Raw genomic sequence first — 22,500 nt, forward strand, 5'->3', positions numbered from 1 at the left:
GAGGACTAGAGGACTACAGGACTAGAGGGCTAGAGGACTAGAGGGCTACAGGACTAGAGGGCTAGAGGGCTAGAGGACTAGAGGACTAGAGGACTAGAGGGCTAGAGGGTTAGAGGACTAGAGGGTTAGAGGGCTAGAGGACTAGAGGGCTAGAGGAGTAGAGGAGTAGAGGAGTAGAGGGCTAGAGGGCTAGAGGGCTAGAGGACTAGAGGGCTAGAGGGTTAGAGGACTAGAGGACTAGAGGGCTAGAGGAGTAGAGGAGTAGAGGAGTAGAGGACTAGAGGGCTAGAGGACTAGAGGACTAGAGGACTAGAGGGCTAGAGGGCTAGAGGGTTAGAGGACTAGAGGGTTAGAGGGCTAGAGGACTAGAGGGCTAGAGGAGTAGAGGACTAGAGGACTAGAGGACTAGAGGGCTAGAGGAGTAGAGTAGAGGAGTAGTAGAGGCGTAGAGGGCTACAGGACTAGAGGGCTAGAGGACTAGAGGGCTAGAGGGCTAGAGGAGTAGAGGAGTAGAGGGCTAGAGGGCTAGAGGACTAGAGGGCTAGAGGACTAGAGGGCTAGAGGACTAGAGGACTAGAGGGCTAGAGGACTAGAGGGCTAGAGGACTAGAGGGCTAGAGGGCTAGAGGGCTAGAGGACTAGAGGGCTAGAGGGCTAGAGGGCTAGAGGAGTAGAGGGCTAGAGGGCTAGAGGACTGAGGGACTAGAGGGCTAGAGGACTAGAGGACTAGAGGGCTAGAGGACTAGAGGGCTAGAGGACTAGAGGACTAGAGGACTAGAGGACTAGAGGGCTAGAGGACTAGAGGACTAGAGGGCTAGAGGGCTAGAGGGCTAGAGGGCTAGAGGGCTAGAGGGCTAGAGGACTAGAGGACTAGAGGGCTAGAGGACTAGAGGGCTAGAGGACTAGAGGACTAGAGGGCTAGAGGACTAGAGGACTAGAGGGCTAGAGGACTAGAGGGCTAGAGGACTAGAGGGCTAGAGGACTAGAGGGCTAGAGGACTAGAGGGCTAGAGGGCTGGTGCTGATTCTGGACATGATCCGAGTTCATAAGATTTAATAATACAGAGTTAGAGACGGATCAGATGGTCAGAGACTGGACTTCCAAAAAATGACTTGTGAACATCTCTGATACACACACACACACACACAACACACACACACACACACACACACAGACACAGACACAGACACAGACACAGACACAGACAGACACAGACACAGACACACACACACACACACACACACAAACACACACACACACACACACAGACACAGACACCCACACACACACACACACACACAACAGACACACACACACACAGACACAGACACATAACACAACACACACAAACAACAATAATAATACACACACACACACAGAACACACACACACACACAGACACATACACACACACACAACACACACTAATACATAACACACACACACATACACACACAGAGACACACACACACACACACAACAAAAACACATAACACATACACACAATACACACACACAAAAACATCATCATCAATACAAACATAATACCACTACACACACATCACACACACACATCACCACAACATCATCAATAATACAATATCATCATCATCCACAAATACCACATAAGATCATCATACCACAACAATCAACACCAACATCATCATCATACACAATCACATATCAATATCATATTACCATATCAATACAACATATCATCATCATCATCAATATATCATCATCATCATACACTAATACATATCACATCATCATCAATATCATATCATCATATCATCATCATCATCATCAATATATCATCATCATCAATCATATCATCATCATCATCATCATCATCAATCATCATCAACTCAAAACCAATAATAATATCATCATCATCAATTCACATCAATAATCATTATCATCATCATATAAAATACATATTATATATACTCTAAACTCCAATCTCACTATTATCAACACATCATCATCATACTCAACCATACACATCATTCAACCCTCTCATCATATATCAACTACAAACACACCATCATCATCAAATACATCATCACTAAATATCATCATATCACTCATCACAATCATCATCACACATACATCATACATCATCATCACCACCATATATCACATCATCATCAATACATCACACATATCACCACCACCATCATCAATAACAACCATCATACCCACACACCACCACCACCACCACCACCATACACATCCATCATATCACACATACATCATCATCACCCCCCCCCCCCCCCCCACACCAATCATTGGCGACCAACCACCGCGGCCTTGGTCTGTGTCTTGGTTCCTGAATGGTTCTGGTTCTGAATGGTTCTGGTTCTGGTTCTGAATGGTTCTGGTTCTGGTTGTGTTTGGTTCTGGTCGTGTTTGGTTCTGGTTGTGTTTGTGTTTGGTTCTGGTTGTGTTTGGTTCCAGTTCTGAATGGTTCTGGTTCTGGTCGTGTCTGGTACCTGATCGGCTCTCCTGCAGGACCTTGAGAGCCTGAGCGAGTTCCTTGAAGCCTTCCAGGTTCTTATCGTTCTGACTGTAGAGCAGAATCTTCTTAGCATCCGAAAACATCCGAGAGATTCTGGAAAACCCACAGAACCAAGTCAGTTAGTTCAGAACCGAGTCAGTTAGTTCAGAACCAAGTCAGTTAGTTCAGAACCAAGTCAGTTAGTCCAGTGTGTTCATATGACCCGCAAACCACAGAACCAAGTCAGTTAGTTCAGAACCGAGTCAGTTAGTTCAGAACCAAGTCAGTTAGTTCAGAACCAAGTCAGTTAGTTCAGAACCAAGTCAGTTAGTCCAGTGTGTTCATATGACCCGCAAACCACAGAACCAAGTCAGTTAGTTCAGAACCAAGTCAGTTAGTTCAGTGTGTTGACCCGAAAACCACAGAACCAAGTCAGTTAGTTCAGAATCAAGTCAGTTAGTCCAGAACCAAGTCAGTTAGTCCAGTGTGTTCATGACTAATACCTGGACAACAGTCACAGAACCAAGTCAGTTAGTTCAGTGTGTTCATGACTAATACCTGGACAACAGTCACAGAACCAAGTCCGTTAGTCCAGTGTGTTTATGACTAATACCTGGACAACAGTCACAGAACCAAGTCAGTTAGTCCAGTGTGTTCATGACTAATACCTGGACAACAGTCACAGAACCAAGTCAGTTAGTCCAGTGTGTTTATGACTAATACCTGGACAACAGTCACAGAACCAAGTCAGTTAGTTCAGTGTGTTCATGACTAATACCTGGACAACAGTCACAGAACCAAGTCAGTTAGTCCAGTGTGTTTATGACTAATACCTGGACAACAGTCACAGAACCAAGTCAGTTAGTCCAGTGTGTTTATGACTAATACCTGGACAACAGTCACAGAACCAAGTCAGTTAGTCCAGTGTGTTCATGACTAATACCTGGACAACAGTCACAGAACCAAGTCAGTTAGTCCAGTGTGTTCATGACTAATACCTGGACAACAGTCACAGAACCAAGTCAGTTAGTCCAGTGTGTTCATGACTAATACCTGGACAACAGTCACAGAACCAAGTCAGTTAGTCCAGTGTGTTCATGACTAATACCTGGACAACAGTCACAGAACCAAGTCAGTTAGTCCAGTGTGTTCATGACTAATACCTGGACAACAGTCACAGAACCAAGTCAGTTAGTCCAGTGTGTTCATGACTAATACCTGGACAACAGTCACAGAACCAAGTCAGTTAGTCCAGTGTGTTCATGACTAATACCTGGACAACAGTCACAGAAAAACTCAATAAAAAGAAATAAAATCCCCCAAAAAAACAGCAAAACGCCGAAAAAAGTGTCAAAGTTTGATACTCTAAAAACAACAAAAAAATTGGAGGAAAAAACCCTGAAAAAGTGACAAAAACATAAAGGAGTTTTCAAAATAAAAGTCTCTAGAATGAGACTCATGTGGAGTTTTCAGAATAAAAGTCTCTGAACAGTGTTCTCACATGAAATCGTAAGTTTGATATTTAAAAACAAAAAAAAATCGACCAAAGTGACAAAACATGAACATTTTCTACAAGACCCTCGAAAAAAAGAGACAAAAACCACATGGAGTTTCAAAATAAAAGTCTCTGAAATTAATCTCACATGGAGTTTCAAAATAAAAGTCTCTGAAATTAATCTCACATGGAGTTTCAGAATAAAAGTCTCTGAAATGAGTCTCATGGAGTTTCAGAATAAAAGTCTAAAAAGCATCTCACATGAAAGTTTTCAGAATAAAAGTCTAAAAAGCATCTCACATGGAGCCGTTGAAGTTCCCGACCACGCCCGGAGACTCGCCCGGCGTCGGGCTCCTGAAGCACGGGTTGTTGGCGTTGCAGAGGATTCCCTGTAGCCATGGCAACGTGCCGGCCGACGGCATCGCCTTGTTGGGAAAATGACCTGCAGACAGACAAAAATCATAACAGATGTTATAATCAGGACACTTTATATCTTGGTAAACAACTACAGCTAATCCACCCACCAGACTCCATGTAAATAATCAGGACTTTTATCATCGTAAAACACACTTCATTCAAAGTGGACAGAAACTAAATAAAACTACCAAAAGCCGTCTTGGTTCATCTTTCCACTGTTCCAACAATCACCACTCTGGTTTGGTTTAAATAAACCCTTAATTCACCCATTTACATGTGGAGATATGCTGGCTCTATACACGCTAAAAGTCCTGATTATTTACATGGAGTCTGGTGGAGATATGCTGGCTCTATACACACTAAAAGTCCTGATTATTTACATGGAGTCTGGTGGAGATATGCTGGCTCTATACATGCTAAAAGTCCTGATTATTTACATGGAGTCTGGTGGAGTTTGGTGATGGTGATTTCAGTGCTGTTTCATGTTAAACTAAAAGGATCTTACTCTTTAACTAAAAGGTCTATCTCTATAGGGATCCATCCCATAATGTTGTCAGACACTTAAAATAATAATGTGAGTCTGTCAGCAGCAACAACAGAACTTCTAGTGGACTCTGACTGCTGCTGAACATTAGTCCTGTAGGGTTACATTACAGCTTGGTTCTGGTTTAATACAGGACCAGTTTCACAGATTGTTGTCTCATCAGACACTCAGACACACACATGGAGACAGAGAGTCCAGGATAAGAAAAAACTTAAGAAAAGTTGCCCTTTAAAGTGACCGAAATATAAATGGAGTTTGGTGTGCACACCAGACTCCATTTATATTTATATTTATATTTATATCACTTTAACGTGTGTTTGTTTACAAAGCATGATATAAAATCAAACACTGACACCCCTATTATATTGTTATTGTTATTATGCAACAGGTGTATACTGTGGACACTTCCAACACACATTAAAATGACAGAAATATGAATGGAGTTTGGTGTGCACACCAAACTCCATTCATATTTCTGTCATTTTAACGTGTTCAAATCAATATCGTGACACTGCTATTATATTATAATTATGTTACACTTGTATAGTGTAGATGCTTCCAAAAGCCCTCATTCAGGCACACAAACATGGAGAATAAGAGTCCAGGCTGGAGGAAATGACCCTTCATCACTTTGTGAACACGTGCAGTTTGTGAGATTTAATCTGAAGCCGTTTATCTTGCTGCTGCGTTGGAACAACAGTCCATTGGTTCACCTGCAGACACTGCAGGTAGATAACCTGTGATTGGTTTATGATCCCCCCAGCAGCGCGCATTTAACCTTTCCCAGCAGAGAGGAGCTATCAGGGAACATTTGGGGACCTTTCAGCCTGCCAACGGGCTGCTTTCTAATCACAGCTGCAGATTAGATAACACTCAGATTCACAGCTTTCCTTTAAGAGAAACGTCACTAAAGACACGAGTCAGCAGTCCGTCTCCGCTGGGTTTTAATCTTCGCAATCTCAACCACGTACAGCTTGGTTTTATATATCAGTCAAACAGCAATCAGGCCACAAAAAACTCAAATAAAATAGGGATAAAATTACAAAAACATGGGAAAAAAGTGAGAAAGAAAGTGACAAATGTATGGGTGAAATAAAAATAAAACGTAAACAAAAAGCCACAAAAACACAGAAAAAATGACAAAAATGTGGTTAACATACAAAACATTAAAAAAGCGACAAAAGGCTGAAATAAAAGGCTGTAAAGCTTCAGAACTACAGACTGCTCTGAAGTCACGTTCAGAATGAAACTAATAAAAAGGTGATTAGATACCGACCAGACTCCCAGGACAGTTGGGAGTCTCTCTCTCTCTCTCTCGGTTTCTGCTGAGTTTAAATCTAAAATCATCCAGAACACTGTTTACTTTCTGGGGTTTGGGAGACTCGTACTCAAGTTGTAGTTTCAGCGTGTACCTGGCCATGAAACACAAGACCAAAACGTTTCAAATAGGCCACAAAAACAGACAGAAGGTTTGGCGGAAAAGGAGACGAAAAAGCTGCAAACGTCATGCAGCAAAGGGACACAGGGTGGAGTCGAGCCTGCGCCTGCTGCGTCCAGGAGTAGACCTCTACCAGGTGAGCTACCCGGGCGCCCACTCTCCAGCATCTGTAATCCCAGCTATATGAGATAACTCAAACTCAGCAGAAAGAGTTAGGTCATCACTAAAGAGACGAGGTCATCAGTCCGTCTCCACTGGGTCATCATTATTTACTATAACAGACACGTTCATCTCAGACCATTATTTACTATAACAGACTAGGGCTGGGCAATATATGGATATTATATCGATATCGTGATATGAGACTAGATATCGTCTTAGATTTTGGATATCGTAACATTGTAATATGGCATAAGAGTCTTTTCCTGGTTTTAAAAGCTGCATTACAGTAAAGTGATGTAATGTTCTGACCTTACCAGACTGTTCTAGCTTTTCTATTATTTACCTTTACCCACTTAGTCATTAGATCCACATTACTGGTGATTATTTATCTAAGATGTCATTGTGTAAATATTGTGTAAAAGCACCACTAGTCAACACTACAATATCGTTGCGGTATCGATAGAGGTATTTGGTCAAAAATATTGTGATGTTTGATTTTCTCCTTATCGCCCAGCTCTATAACAGACCTTTACAGAACTCTAGACACGTTCATCAGATCATTATTTACTATAACAGACACGGTCATCTCAGACCATTATTTACTATAACAGACACGTTCAGACCATTATTTCCTAAAACAGACACGTTCATCAGACCATTATTTACTATAACAGACACGTTCTTCAGACCATTATTTACTATAACAGACACATTCATCAGACCATTATTTACTATAACAGACACGTTCATCAGACCATTATTTACTATAACAGACACATTCATCAGACCATTATTTACTATAACAGACACATTCATCAGACCATTATTTACTATAACAGACACGTTGAGACCATTATTTACTATAACAGACACGTTCAGACCATTATTTACTATAACAGACACGTTCAGACCATTATTTACTATAACAGACACGTTCATCAGACCATTATTTACTATAACAGACACGTTCATCAGACCATTATTTACTATAACAGACACGTTCATCTCAGACCATTATTTACTATAACAGACACGTTCATCAGACCATTATTTACTATAACAGACACGTTCATCAGACCATTATTTACTATAACAGACACGTTCATCAGACCATTATTTACTATAACAGACACGTTCATCAGACCATTATTTACTATAACAGACACGTTCATCAGACCATTATTTACTATAACAGACACGTTCAGACCATTATTTACTATAACAGACACGTTCATCTCAGACCATTATTTACTATAACAGACACGTTCATCTCAGACCATTATTTACTATAACAGACACGTTCATCTCAGACCATTATTTACTATAACAGACACATTCATCAGACCATTATTTACTATAACAGACACATTCATCAGACCATTATTTACTATAACAGACACGTTCATCAGACCATTATTTACTATAACAGACACGTTCATCAGACCATTATTTACTATAACAGACACGTTCAGACCATTATTTACTATAACAGACACGTTCATCTCAGACCATTATTTACTATAACAGACACGTTCATCTCAGACCAACATTCATCAGACCATTATTTACTATAACAGACACGTTCATCAGACCATTATTTACTATAACAGACACGTTCAGACCATTATTTACTATAACAGACACGTTCAGACCATTATTTACTATAACAGACATGTTCTTCAGACCATTATTTACTATAACAGACACATTCATCAGACCATTATTTACTATAACGGACACGTTCAGACCATTATTTACTATAACAGACACGTTCATCTCAACCATTATTTATTATAAAGACACGTTCATCCACCATTATTTATAACGACACGGCTCAGACCATTATTTACTATAACAGACACGGTTAAACCAATTACACCGTCTCTATCTCAGACCATTATTTACTATAACAGATACGTTCATCTCAGACCATTATATACTATAACAGACACGTTCATCAGACCATTATTTACTATAACAGACACGTTCAGACCATTATTTACTATAACAGACACGTTCATCAGACCATTATTTACTATAACAGACACGTTCAGACCATTATTTACTATAACAGACCTTTACAGAACTCAATAAACAGGAGGTTGGGACACTTTAGAGCAGGGCTGTCAAAGTCATTTTCCCAGAAGGCCACACTGGAAAGAGAGCATCCCACCGAGGGCCAGACATGGAGAGATTATTGCAAGTGTATCTCGCTGCAGCCTGCGGCAAGTCAGTCATTTTTCTTTGCTTACGTCTCTCCCAATACGCTCGAACGGACCAAGACAGCCTGGTAGCATTTTTTACTATGAAGGAAATTATTTGGATAAATGCCATGTTTTAATTTTGAATCTTTTAATTTTATTTGAAAATTTGATATCCATAAACGTAAATGATCTGAAAGAAAACCGAATATTCACCAATTTTGAAACTTTAAAACTCTGAACATTTACAATTAACACCTCTTTAATGTAAATTTCATGCGCCCCTTTTTCGTGTATGTACAGTATGTATGAATTTAATGTTTTCAATGTGTACTTGAATAATAAAGTTTTTCGCAGGCTGCAGCGAGATGCTCCTCGATTACTGACGTGCTTTTGTTACTGCATGTCACTTTTTTTTAACATTTTGGTAGCTTTGTTCCTCATTTTTGTTCAGACTTTTTTGTGGCTTTCTCAGACATTTTGTCACCTTTTTGTAAATTTGTTGCTTTTTCCAACATTTTTGTTGACATGAAGCTCTAAAAAAAAAAAGAGTTCCCTAGCCATCGTAGAATTTAGCAAAATTGTGAAACATTTCTGTTTCACAGCCTGAATATTAAACTCTTCTTCTGCTTCTTTTGGGGGAGGTTCTGATTCTCAGAGTCGGCAAATCTGCCAAAATCTGCTTTAAATGTCCCGTAACTGCAGTCTAAAAAACACTGTCTGTGTGTGTGTATACGTACGTACATACATACATACATACATACATACATACATACATACATACGTACATACATACGTACATACGTACATACATACATGTATATAGTTCCCCCGAAAGTAAAATGTTTGACATTTCAAAGTGAAATGGCTCAAACTGCTGCACACAAACTGCAGTTACAAACACCAGCCCTCTGATTGGTAGACGACCGCCCAGAAATCACCATCACCTAGCCCACCAGACTCCATGTAAATAATCAGGACTTTTAGCGTGTATAGAGCGAGCATATCTCCACCAGACTCCATGTAAATAATCAGGACTTTTAGCGTGTATAGAGCCAGCATATCTCCACCAGACTGCATGTAAATAATCAGGACTTTTAGCGTGTATAGAGCCAGCATATCTCCACCAGACTCCATGTAAATAATCAGGACTTTTAGCGTGTATAGAGCCAGCATATCTCCACCAGACTCCATGTAAATAATCAGGACTTTTAGCGTGTATAGAGCCAGCATATCTCCACCAGACTCCATGTAAATAATCAGGACTTTTAGCGTGTATAGAGCCAGCATATCTCCACATGTAAATGGGTGAATTAAGGGTTTATTTCAACCAAACCAGAGTGGTGATTGTTGGAACAGTGGAAAGATGAACCAAGACGGCTTTTGATAGTTTTATTTAGTTTCTGTCAACTTTGAATGAAGTGCGTTTTACGATGATAAAAGTCCTGATTATTAACATGGAGTCTGGTGGAGATATGCTGGCTCTATACACGCTAAAAGTCCTGATTATTTACATGGAGTCTGGTGGAGTTTGGTGATGGTGATTTCGGGGCTGTTTCATGTTAAACTAAAAGGATCTTACTCTTTAACTAAAATGTCTATCTCTGTAGGGATCCATCCCATAATGTTGTCAGACACTTAGAATAATAATCTGAGTCTGTCAGCAGCAACAACAGAACTTTTAGTGAGTAAAAATCAAAAGTTTCCCTTTAAAATCGTAACCGATATTAGCTGGCTGAAGACATGAACTATGAATCAGATATCTCAGAGAGAGATGACTCAGGGAGGTTTAAATGTGACCATGGAGAGTAAAAGTGAGCGCTGGATCCTGAGGTGAACTGTTCTCCAAGTGGCGAGTTACAACATGTCTGAACAACAGCTCGTCGCTGAATCACTGCTCAGATATTCTGCTTTCACAGAAACCGGAAGACCAAATAACAGCGCCTGGAGCTCCTCATTCAGAACACAGCTACCATCATTAAAAGGTCCCATAACATGGTGCTCTTTGGATGCTTTTATATAGGCCTTAGTGGTCCCCCAATACTGTATCTGAAGTCTCTTTTATATAGACCTTAGTGGTCCCCTAATACTGTATCTGAAGTCTCTTTTATATAGGCCTTAGTGGTCCCCTAATACTGTATCTGAAGTCTCTTTTATATAGGCCTTAGTGGTCCCCTAATACTGTATCTGAACTCTCTTTTATATAGACCTTAGTGGTCCCCTAATACTGTATCTGAAGTCTCTTTTATATAGGCCTTAGTGGTCCCCTAATACTGTATCTGAAGTGTCACCATTTCTAGCCACTGGGGGACCATAGGCAGGCTGAGGGAACACATTACTGTTAAAAAAACAACAACTCATAAAGTCACATTTTCATGCCATGGGACCTGTAACCACACACACACACACACACACACACACACACACACACACACACACACACACACACACACACACACACACACACACACACACACACACACACACACACACACACACACACACACACACACACACACACACACACACACACACACACACACACACACACACAAAGATCTCTTCATCTTTTATGATCCCAACAGAGCAACTTTAAACCCTGATATGTTAAAGAGCCTCTCGGTACGTTCACGGGTTGTTGACTAGACACTCCACAGATCTACTGGGTAAGATTGGGCTGTTTTTGGCAGTGTATCAGAGGTGGAAGAACAACTTTAGTTCATCATAATAAAACCATAATATTAACCATATCACCGTGCTGCACAGCCTGCTACTTCAAGTATTCTTTAATATACTTTTAACACTTAAAACTTTTTCAGTCCCGATGCTGATACCTGGGCTTTGTGTATCTGTCGATACCTGATATGTTTGATTAATACCAGCCTGTACACCTTCCTCCACCATGAGGGAGAGACTACAGGCACCAGAAACTGTCCTCACTAAACACTAATAACATGGATGTAATCAGGGGTCAGAATTAGCACCATCTACCAGCCAAATATGCAAGTGGTTGGTAGACTTGCTTCACTCACCAGCCAAAGAAAGCAATAGTAATCTATGGAGTGGCTGATAAAATGGGAACATTCACTAGCCATTCGGCTGGCGGACCAAAAAGTTAGTTTTGAACCCTGGATGTAATGCATTGTATTCTTATTTATTTGTTATTTACACACATGCTGCTGAATGATGACGTAGGATGGGCTGCGATCCACCTATTTTATCAATATTGGTGCACCCTTAAAACTACATGTACAGCAGATGGTTGGTGTGGTTTTACTGTGGTCTGAGCCTAATGCTCTATGTGGCTGCCTTGAGTGCAAGACTAATTCCCGTTGGGGCAATAAAGGTCTCATTCATTCATTCATTCATTCATTCATTCATTCATTGCGGCTCGGTTGGAAACTGAGACTAGTCATTGTTTAAATCCCCAGTTACCTTAAATGTATATGCACATGTACTTTAACATAATGTGTACATGTCAGAAAATGTGATAACATGCTCGGAAAATGTGACAAAAACCATCTGAAAAAGCAACAAAAAGATCTCTGATCCTGGCTCTACAGCCCTGTTTCCAGTCTTTATGCTAAGCTAAGCTAGCGAGTTATGTAACTGTGTGTGACCTCATTGATCCTGAACGCAGCTCCGTGACCTTGAACACATTGATAAACAGCCATAAACTCAGACAATAACCATTAATACCCAAAGATAATCAGCTACCAACAGCTGACCTTCTTAAAGAGACAGTACGCTCCCGTTAACCCTCAGAGAGCAGACTTAAAGAGACAGTACGCTCCCATTAACCCTCAGAGAGCAGACTTAAAGAGACAGTACGCTCCCATTAACCCTCAGAGAGCAGACTTAAAGAGACAGTACGCTCCTGTTAACGCTCAGAGAGCAGACTTAAAGAGACAGTACGCTCAGAGAGAAAGACTTAAATAGACAGTACGCTCAGAGAGCAGACTTAAAGAGACAGTACGCTCCCGTTAACCCTCAGAGAGCAGACTTAAAGAGACAGTACGCTCCTGTTAACGCTCAGAGAGCAGACTTAAAGAGACAGTATGCTCCTGTTAACGCTCAGAGAGCAGACTTAAAGAGACAGTACGCTCCTGTTAACCCTCAGAGAGCAGACTTAAAGAGACAGTACGCTCAGAGAGCAGACTTAAAGAGACAGTACGCTCAGAGAGCAGACTTAAAGAGACAGTACGCTCCTGTTAACCCTCAGAGAGCAGACTTAAAGAGACAGTACGCTCCTGTTAACTCTCAGAGAGCAGACTTAAAGAGACAGTACGCTCCCGTTAACCCTCAGAGAGCAGACTTAAAGAGACAGTACGCTCCTGTTAACTCTCAGAGAGCAGACTTAAAGAGACAGTACGCTCCGGTTAACTCTCAGAGAGCAGACTTAAAGAGACAGTACGCTCAGAGAGCAGACTTAAAGAGACAGTACGCTCCTGTTAACTCTCAGAGAGCAGACTTAAAGAGACAGTACGCTCCTGTTAACTCTCAGAGAGCAGACTTAAAGAGACAGTACGCTCCCGTTAACCCTCAGAGAGCAGACTTAAAGAGACAGTACGCTCCCGTTAACCCTCAGAGAGCAGACTTAAAGAGACAGTACGCTCAGAGAGCAGACTTAAAGAGACAGTACGCTCCCGTTAACGCTCAGAGAGCAGACATGATGCCGTTAAATCCATCGTTAAGAAAAAGTTTTTAAACTCACATTCGTGCTGTTCGTACGGAGGGTAGTTGAGGCGCACGGCGATGAGGATGAAGAAGATGAGGAGCGGCCAGACGATCTCTACCAGGAGCTGAAGCTGAGAGACAGGAAGTGACATCACAAACATCAGTAACACAGAGACGCAATGTTCACATTTAACAACCTGACATCACACAAAGTTGATGTTTTTAACATAAACAATGACTCAAACTGACATAGATTATCTAAACAGAGAAAATATTTAATATTTAACCGTCCTGTTGTCCTTGGTGTCAAATTAGACCGTTATCAAAATGTCTATATTTAAAATATAAATAAATATGGGTTTCTATTCCAACCAAAATACACAGAAAATACCACAGATGGTTCCAGGTTCACTAGTACAGTTAATGATCACTACTTTCATTACATTTTGAGTTGTTTTATTCTATTTTATTTGAAAGACAATGTAAAACGGTTTATAAACAGTATTCTGACTCAACTTTGACATCAACATACATTCCTCTAATATTAGTCAAAATCATTCATCATTTCAGTTTATTGACCATGAATTCTGAAAAATAAGTGTTACACTATAGTGGTAATAAGTTGGTGTCTGTGGCGTGTTTACAGTACTGGTGGTAGTGGGACAAAAGGGACAACAGTCAAAAGAATTGACAAAAATGTCAAAAAAAAAAGTCAAAAAATTTACAAAAAAATAAAAAAAATTCAAAAAAGGGACAAAGAATTCAGAAAAAATTGTAAAAATAAAAAATTGACTAAAAAAATCTGAAAAAGGGTTAAAATCACCGAGGGGAAAAAGCGTCACAAAAGGGTTAAATGTCTATTCTGACCCGAGAGGACAACAACAAGTGCATGGTCGACAACACAAGGGTTAAATAGAAACGTTTCCATCTGAAGGGTCTGTCTGAAGCCATGTTTTTGGGAGAAGAATTAGTGTAACGCTGTAATAAGAGGAACTGACTCTAACCTCCTATAGCGCCATTCTGATGCTACCAAGCCATCACCTCCCGTTAGCATCCCACTGACTCCCATTCATTCTGACGTCACTTTGACAGAGAATAACTTTACATCTGAAGAGTTTAAAGACTCTACTTGTCAGTTGTTTATTTCTAAAGAAACACGACAATGTATAAAAGGCTCCATTACCTTGTAGCTCACGTTATGGCTCCGTAGCAGACGCTTTTATAACAATAGGCTAACGATTGGGTCATAACCACGAGACTTACTGTCACACAGTAGAGGAATTACCGTATAGTACAGGAGAAGCTCACAGGCAGTTTGGACTTCCATTAGCTGTTTAGGTTTAATGACTAATGTTAACTAGCATGTTAGTGATCAGTAATGACTAATGTTAACTAGCATGTTAGTGATCAGTAATGACTAATGTTAACTAGCATGTTAGTGATCAGTAATTCCTAATGTTAACTAGCATGTTAGTGATCAGCAATGACTAATGTTAACTAGCATGTTAGTGATCAGTAATTACTAATGTTAACTAGCATGTTAGTGATCAGTAATTACTAATGTTAACTAGCATGTTAGTGATCAGTAATTACTAATGTTAACTAGCATGTTAGTGATCAGTAATTACTAATGTTAACTAGCATGTTAGTGATCAGTAATTACTAATGTTAACTAGCATGTTAGTGATCAGCAATGACTAATGTTAACTAGCATGTTAGTGATCAGTAATTACTAATGTTAACTAGCATGTTAGTGATCAGCAATGACTAATGTTAACTAGCATGTTAGTGATCAGTAATGACTAATGTTAACCAGTATGTTAGCGATCAGTAATTACTAATGTTATAGATTTGTATCAGTAATGCTAATGTTAACTAGCATGTTAGTGATCAGCAATGCTAATGTTAACTAGCATGTTAGTGATCAGTAATTACTAATGTTAACAGTATTTAGTGATCAGTAATTACAATGTTAACTAGCATGTTAGTGATCAGTAATTACTAATGTAACAGCATGTTAGTGATCAGTAATTACTAATGTTAACTAGCATGTTAGTGATCAGTAATTACTAATGTTACTAGCATGTTAGTCAGTAATGCTAATGTTAACTAGCATGTTAGTGATCAGAATGCTAATGTTAACTACTGTTAGTGATCAGTAATTACTAATGTAACTAGCATGTTAGTGATCAGAATGACTAATGTTAACTAGCATGTTGTGATCAGTAATACTAATGTTAACTAGCATGTTAGTGATCAGTAATTCAATTTAACTAGCATGTTAGTATCAGTAATGACTAATTTAACTAGCATGTTAGTGATCAGCAATGCTAATGTTAACTAGCATGTTAGTACAGCAATGACTAATGTTAACTAGCATGTTAGTGATCAGTAATTACTAATGTTAACTAGCATGTTAGTGATCAGCAATGCAATGTTAACTAGCATGTTAGTGATCAGTAATTACTAATGTTAACTAGCATGTTAGTATCAGTAATTATATGTTAACTAGCATGTTAGTGATCAGTAATTACTAATGTTAACTAGCATGTTAGTGATCGTAATGACTAATGTTAACTAGCATGTTAGTGATCAGTAATTACTAATGTTAACTAGCATGTTAGTGATCAGTAATTACTAATGTTAACTAACATATTAGTGATCAGCAATGACTAATGTTAACTAGCATGTTAGTGATCAGTAATTACTAATGTTAACTAGCATGTTGGTGATCAGTAATTACTAATGTTAACTAGCATGTTAGTGATCAGTAATTACTAATGTTAACTGCATGTTAGCGTAATGACTAATGTTAACTAGCATGTTAGTCAGCAATGACTAATGTTAACTAGCTGTTAGCGATCAGTAATTAGCCTATGCCTATGTTATCTCCTTACATATACCTCGCTCTCTGTCTCTGTAAGATTGGGAATGATTGAGATTTCTCGCCGACAGCTACAAGAAGACTTCACACTTTCAGACAGGTTGCTCCGTCACATTTACGTCTTCAAGCTCAGTTGGAGGCTGCTCAGTAAAGCAAGAGATCACCCGGGGAAGAGACTTCGGTATCCTTCACTGGTCGTTACAGAGACACAGGGTCTGGTGGTCCAGTTTATATATATATATATATATATATATATATATATATATATATATATATATATATACTGTCTATGGAACTGACCAGTCTGAAGCCATGTTTTTGGGGAGGAGAATGAGCGTAACGCTGTAAGAAGAGGAACTGACCGTCTGTCGGCGTCTGTAGGTGAAGTTCTTCCACAGCAGCAGACCCAGCTGGGTGGAGACGGACATCTCCGCTGTGAACACTCGGTCGCTCTGCACACAAATAGACAGGAGATGAGCCATCGCACGGCTCAAAGGTACCGGGGTCAAAGGTCACAGCAGATATCACACACACACACACACACACACACAGAGAGAGAGAGACAAACACATAGGAGAGGGCACACATAACACAGAGAGGGGGGCACACACACAGGAGACAAACACACACGTGGAGAGAGACACATAACACTTGGGGAGAGGGAGAGAGAGCCACATAACAGTTGAGGAGAGACCGTAACATTGGGAGAGAGACCGCGTAACAGTTGAGGAGAGAGAGAGAGAGAGGACACATAACACAGTGGGGAGGGGGGGGGGACATAACACGATTGGGGGAGAGAGGTATAACATTGAGGAGAGGACCGCATAACACGTTGGGGAGGGAGAGGGGGGGGGGGGGGGGGGGGGGGGGGGGGGGGGGGGGGGGGGGGGGGGATGTAGGAGATGGGGGTGGTCATAACATGTTGAGGAGAGAGGATATATGGGAGTTGGGAGGTTGTGTGTGTGAGTGTGGGCTATATGTTGTGGGATATGTATGTATGTGCGTACACATCGTGACTGATAAAATCAAGGGTCTTGGTGTAACTATTTACGAGACGGATATGAATGGAGTTTGGTGTAGCCTACATATTAAAGTGACAGATATATGAATGGAGTTTGGTGAGCTTGTAGCTATTAAAGGCTATATTGGTAATAAGTGACAGATATTGGATGGGTTTGTATATACGTAAGTGAATTTACTGTAGAAAGCGAGATCTGCCTGTTTACCCCCCCTTTCCACCAGGAAACATATATAAATGAGTGTGTAGGGGTGGGGGGGTGTTATTATTTAGAAATGTTGTGCTACTTTTCTGTTTTTAAATTAATACATTCTGTTTTCATAGATTATTGATTTATTATTTATGAGATTTAACTCAAATCTCTCTTCAGACACTCAGAACAAACTGATTGGATTAGATTTATGTTCTACAAATAACCCAAAAAATCACCACACACACACACACACACACACACACACACACACACACACACACACACACACACACACACACCTCCACACACACACACACACACACACACCCCCCCCCCCCCCTCCCCCCCCCCCCCCCCCCCCCCCCCCCCCCCCCCCCCCCCCCCCCCCCCCCCCCCCCCCCCCCCCCCCCCCCCCCCCCCCCCCCCCCCACCCCCCTCCTGCCCCCCCACCCACACACACCACTCCACTCTCACTACACTCCTTCCTACTTCCACACTAACCACCACCTATTTCCATTTCCCATTCCCCTTTTCCCTCTCTCACTTTCATTTCTCCCCCCCCCCCCCCCCCCCCCCTTACACCTCCCCCCCCCCTGTTACCACACCCCCCCCCCACCCCCCCCCCCCCCTCCAACCCCCCCACACACCCCCCCCCTCCCCTACCCCCTCCACCCTCCCCCACCCACCCCCTTACACCTTCCTCTTTCCCCACCTCCCTTCCACCCCCCCCCCCCCCCTTTCCCACACTTTCCCTCCTCCCCCCCCCCCACCTCCGACCTGGGACCACCTGGGCCACCTGGGGGGAACCGCACAGAGACACACACACACAGAGACACACCACACAGAGACACACACACACAGAGACACACAGAGACACACACACACAGAGACACACAGAGACAGAGACACACACACACACACACACACACACACACACTCTGTAAAATGTCTTGAAATAAGATCTAAATCATCTTTTCTTCATCTCAACAGGATATTTTACAGTCTGGTATTTCTCCTGATCAGATACAACTCGAAACATTTCACTAAAGTCTCTTTTAAAATGACAGAAAACGTGTTTAATCCCGGGTTAAAACCCGGGTTAAATCCGCTGCAGCGCCCCCAGCGGTCACCACACGAACTGCACCTGCAGCACAGTTACTAAAATACCAAAAAAAACTTTAAAAACTTCTAACTTTTTAAACTTTTCTTTGGAGCTGTGTCCCAGAGACACACATTCATCCTCAGATCACTTCTTCAAATTAACCCTCTCCCCTCAACTCACAGTTTAACCCTCGTGGTGTCTTTTTGATTTTCTGGGTCAAAATTTAAAATTAAAAACTAGTTTATCTTTAGTCGCTATTCCCAATTTATTGTCACTTTTTCTGATGGTTTTGTTAATTTTTGCTGCGCTTCTTTTGTCTATTTTTTTCTTCAAATGTTATCAAATTTAATAAAATACCCAAATTCAATGAAAGTAGTGAACTGATCATGCATTGAACTTGTAGGGAACCATCCACGTTATTTATTTTGACAATTTGGTTGAAATAAACCCAAAATTCGGGTATAAAAACGTAGTGAAAATGGGTCAGATTAGAGCCGAGGACACCAGGACGGTTAACAGTTATTAATTAAAACCAGCAGCTCATAAAAAACATCAAATCTTTAAACTTTGTGTCGCTTTAAGGAGACATTAAGGAGACTCTCTTTACATCCTAAAATCTCTTCTAAATGCACTAAACTCTCATGTTGTCATATTACCCCAAAATGTATTCATGATCACTACTTTTATTGAATTTCGGATGTTTTATTCAAGTTTTGGCATTTTAAATCTGTATTCTGACTAAACTTTGATTCTCTGAAGTCTCTGATTATCCATCAACACACGTTTCCTCCAATATTAGTCTGAATATTTCATCATTTCGGAGTATTATTTTTTTTTAATCTAAAAAATTAGGTAGAATTTCCTACAAATGAGGATTATTGTCCATGACTTCCAAAAAGAAGTGTAAACCTGGTGATAATAACTTGGTGTTAGTGGTGGTTGGGTAACAAAAGCATCAAAAAACGTACAAAAATACGACAAAAACGGGAAAAAAAGCATTAAAAAACAGAAAAAACGACAAAAGTGTCGAGGAAAGGGATACAAATGTCAGAAAAGCGTCAAAAAGGAGTTCATTTTTTCATTTAGACAACACAAGGGTTAAGATGAGTATCTATCAATCCTAAAATCTCTTCTAAATTCACTTTCAACACGCTCAGACCGAGCTGCAGTTTCCACTTTGTTTTCACCCAAACTGACTTTAAATCAGATTTGAACAGCTGTTCGCCGCGAGAGCGGGAAAAAGAAGCCCCTAAAGTGGTGAAAAGGTGAATGAAAGAGTTGTGAAGAGGAGTGAGAGGCTGATGAAGAGGAGTAGCGGGGTAAATACCGTGTACGAGATGTTTCCAGGCTGCTGCTCCGTCTTTATTCTACAGAATCTGAGTCTTCGGCCCGAGTCTACACTCACAGCGGGCTCTGCACTTCCGCCCGGGACCTTCAAAATAAAACACCGTGAAATAGTTAATTAGAAACAGCTTTACTGGCCAGGAATGTAATCTTTGCTCTCAAAGTACTCACTTAACATATAGAGAATAAAATCAGAACGGCTGGGGCCGGGTTGGCTTAGTGGGTACAGCAGGTGCACATTTACTGGGAGGTTTATGCCTCGATGCAGAGGTCCAGGGTTCGAGTCCGACCTGTGACGGTTTCCTGCATGTCTCCCCCCCTTCTCACCTAGCTGTCCTGTCAAAATAAAGGCAGAAAAGCCCCCAAAATAATCTAAAAAAACAACACAATAAAAACAGAAAGGACAGAGAGAAATATACAAATACTGTTAAGTAAACAGTATAATAATACTATATAGTTCACAAATGTACAAGAAATATACAATAACAATAGAAGAGAGGGAAGGAATAGTGCAATATCAGTATAGTCTGAGATTTAAGATTTAAATATAAATATAGTGCAAGGCAGTTCAGTGCAATGTGAAGTATTAATAACAATATTGTAATTGTAAGATTGAAATATACATGAGGTAGATGAGCAGAACAGTGTTGATGGACTTTGATCAGTGTATATATATATGAAATAACTGAAAACATGTCTTATATTTTAGATTCTTCAAAGTAGCCACCCTTTGCTTTTTTATTAATAAGGGAAAAACTTCCACTAATGAACCCTGACAAAGCACACCTGTGAAGGTAAAACCATTTCAGGTGACTACCTCATGAAGCTCATTGAGAGAACACCAAGGGTTTGCAGAGTTATCAAAAAAAGCAAAGGGTGGCTACTTTGAAGAATCTAAAATATAAGACATGTTTTCAGTTATTTCACACTTTTTTGTTAAGTACATAATTCCATATGTGTTCATTCATAGTTTTGATGCCTTCAGTGAGAATCTACGATGTAAATAGTCATGAAAATAAAAAGGAAACACATTGAATGAGAAGGTGTGTCCAAACTTTTGGCCTGTACTGTATCTATACACTGATCTGATTACAGCAAAGACAACGTCAGCAGTATTGATGGCAGAATAGGCTCCAGAATATTTCCTTCTGCAATGTAAAAGACTTTACATTGGCTTCCTGTGCCTCAAAGAATTGATTTCAAAATACTTCTGCTGGTTAATAAATCCCTAAATGGCTTAGGACCAAAATATATCTCAGATCTGTTAGTGCTTTATGAACCACCCAGACTTCTCAGGTCGTCTGGAACAGGTTTGCTCGTTGTCCCCAGAGTCAGAACTAAACAGGGTGAAGCAGCATTTAGTTTTTATGCTCCACATATCTGGAACAAAATACCAGAAAACTGCCGGTCTGCCCCAACTCTCAGCTCTTTTAAATCAAGGCTGAAGACCTTACTTTTTGATAATGCTTTTCATTAATTCTTTTATCGAAGAGTGAATTTTATTCTTGTATTTTATTTCGTATACAATTTTGAACAATTTACTGAACTATATTTTTATTTATGTATTTTAAATGGGTTTAAATTTGTATTCATTACTATTTTTATTCTTATTTTACTCCTTATTTTGCTATTTGTTCTTTAATGATTAATGATTTGTGTAAAGCACTTTGAGTTGCCTTGTGCTGAAGTGTGCTATATAAATAAAATTGCCTTGCCTTGTGGATTGACAGGTGACATATTAGAGAATCAATTATTTATATTTTAAAATACATTTCTATATCTGCATTTATATCAAAACCTCGAGACTTTCAAACATCAACATGTCATTTATTAAAATGTATTTGTGTCTAAATGACGTATACACATCTTTTCCTATTATATTTTGCCTGGAAACATGCTGGTGTGTTGCGTGAAAAATAGGCGTTGGTTCTATTTCTAGCGTGCACGTGTTTTCTGAGACGTGCGTGTCACGCAGGCAGTGTGCACGCTCTAACCTGTTACCATGGGAGCCCAAATAAAAACGGACTCGCCACGCAGCCAGTGTGTAACCGGCCTAATGCTACGTCATCTTCTCATTGACTTTACGTTGGCGTTGTTTTCCGTGGCGGCCACACAGATTTTTTCACCCATCCCGTACCATCACCGTGTAATGAGCTGTTAACAGTTCGTGGTCATTTCACGGAGTTCTGTGAGACCACGCTGTCATTTAGCCGACTATTTAAATTTAAATTTATAAGTGATTTTTTTCTTATATCCTAAAACCCTAACCCTGATGAGGTGTAAACAATAAATTAATAAGAAATAAAACGTTCCTTGGCTGCAGAGCATCAGAGACAGACACTCAGCATATTCAATCTGTTTCTATTAACATCATCGTCAACGTCATAATTTCTTAGATTATTTTTTGGGCTTTTCCGCCTTTATTTTGACAGGACAGCTAGGTGTAAATCTGTTTCTATGAACCTGTCATAGTTTGACATCTGTCACTAACAGACAAGGTCAAAAACTCTCACTGGAAGCTATAAA

General features: G+C 40.2%; 1 protein-coding gene across 1 annotated transcript in view; it reads right to left on the minus strand.

Annotated features, from left to right (window-relative positions):
- The window catches only part of LOC120566854 (phospholipid-transporting ATPase ABCA1-like), a 101,758-nt gene extending 81,722 nt beyond the window's left edge, over positions 1-20,036 (minus strand). Inside the window, 5 exon segments of the mRNA XM_039813516.1 lie at positions 2,495-2,613; positions 4,295-4,436; positions 13,471-13,564; positions 16,680-16,769; positions 19,958-20,036. Of these exon segments, the coding sequence (XP_039669450.1) occupies positions 2,495-2,613; positions 4,295-4,436; positions 13,471-13,564; positions 16,680-16,745 (421 nt within the window). The 5' untranslated portion in view covers positions 16,746-16,769; positions 19,958-20,036.
- Between the last annotated feature and the right edge of the window lie 2,464 nt (positions 20,037-22,500).

The sequence above is a fragment of the Perca fluviatilis genome, chromosome 10, assembly GCF_010015445.1.
Source record: "Perca fluviatilis chromosome 10, GENO_Pfluv_1.0, whole genome shotgun sequence".
NCBI classification, from domain to species: Eukaryota; Metazoa; Chordata; class Actinopteri; order Perciformes; family Percidae; genus Perca; species Perca fluviatilis.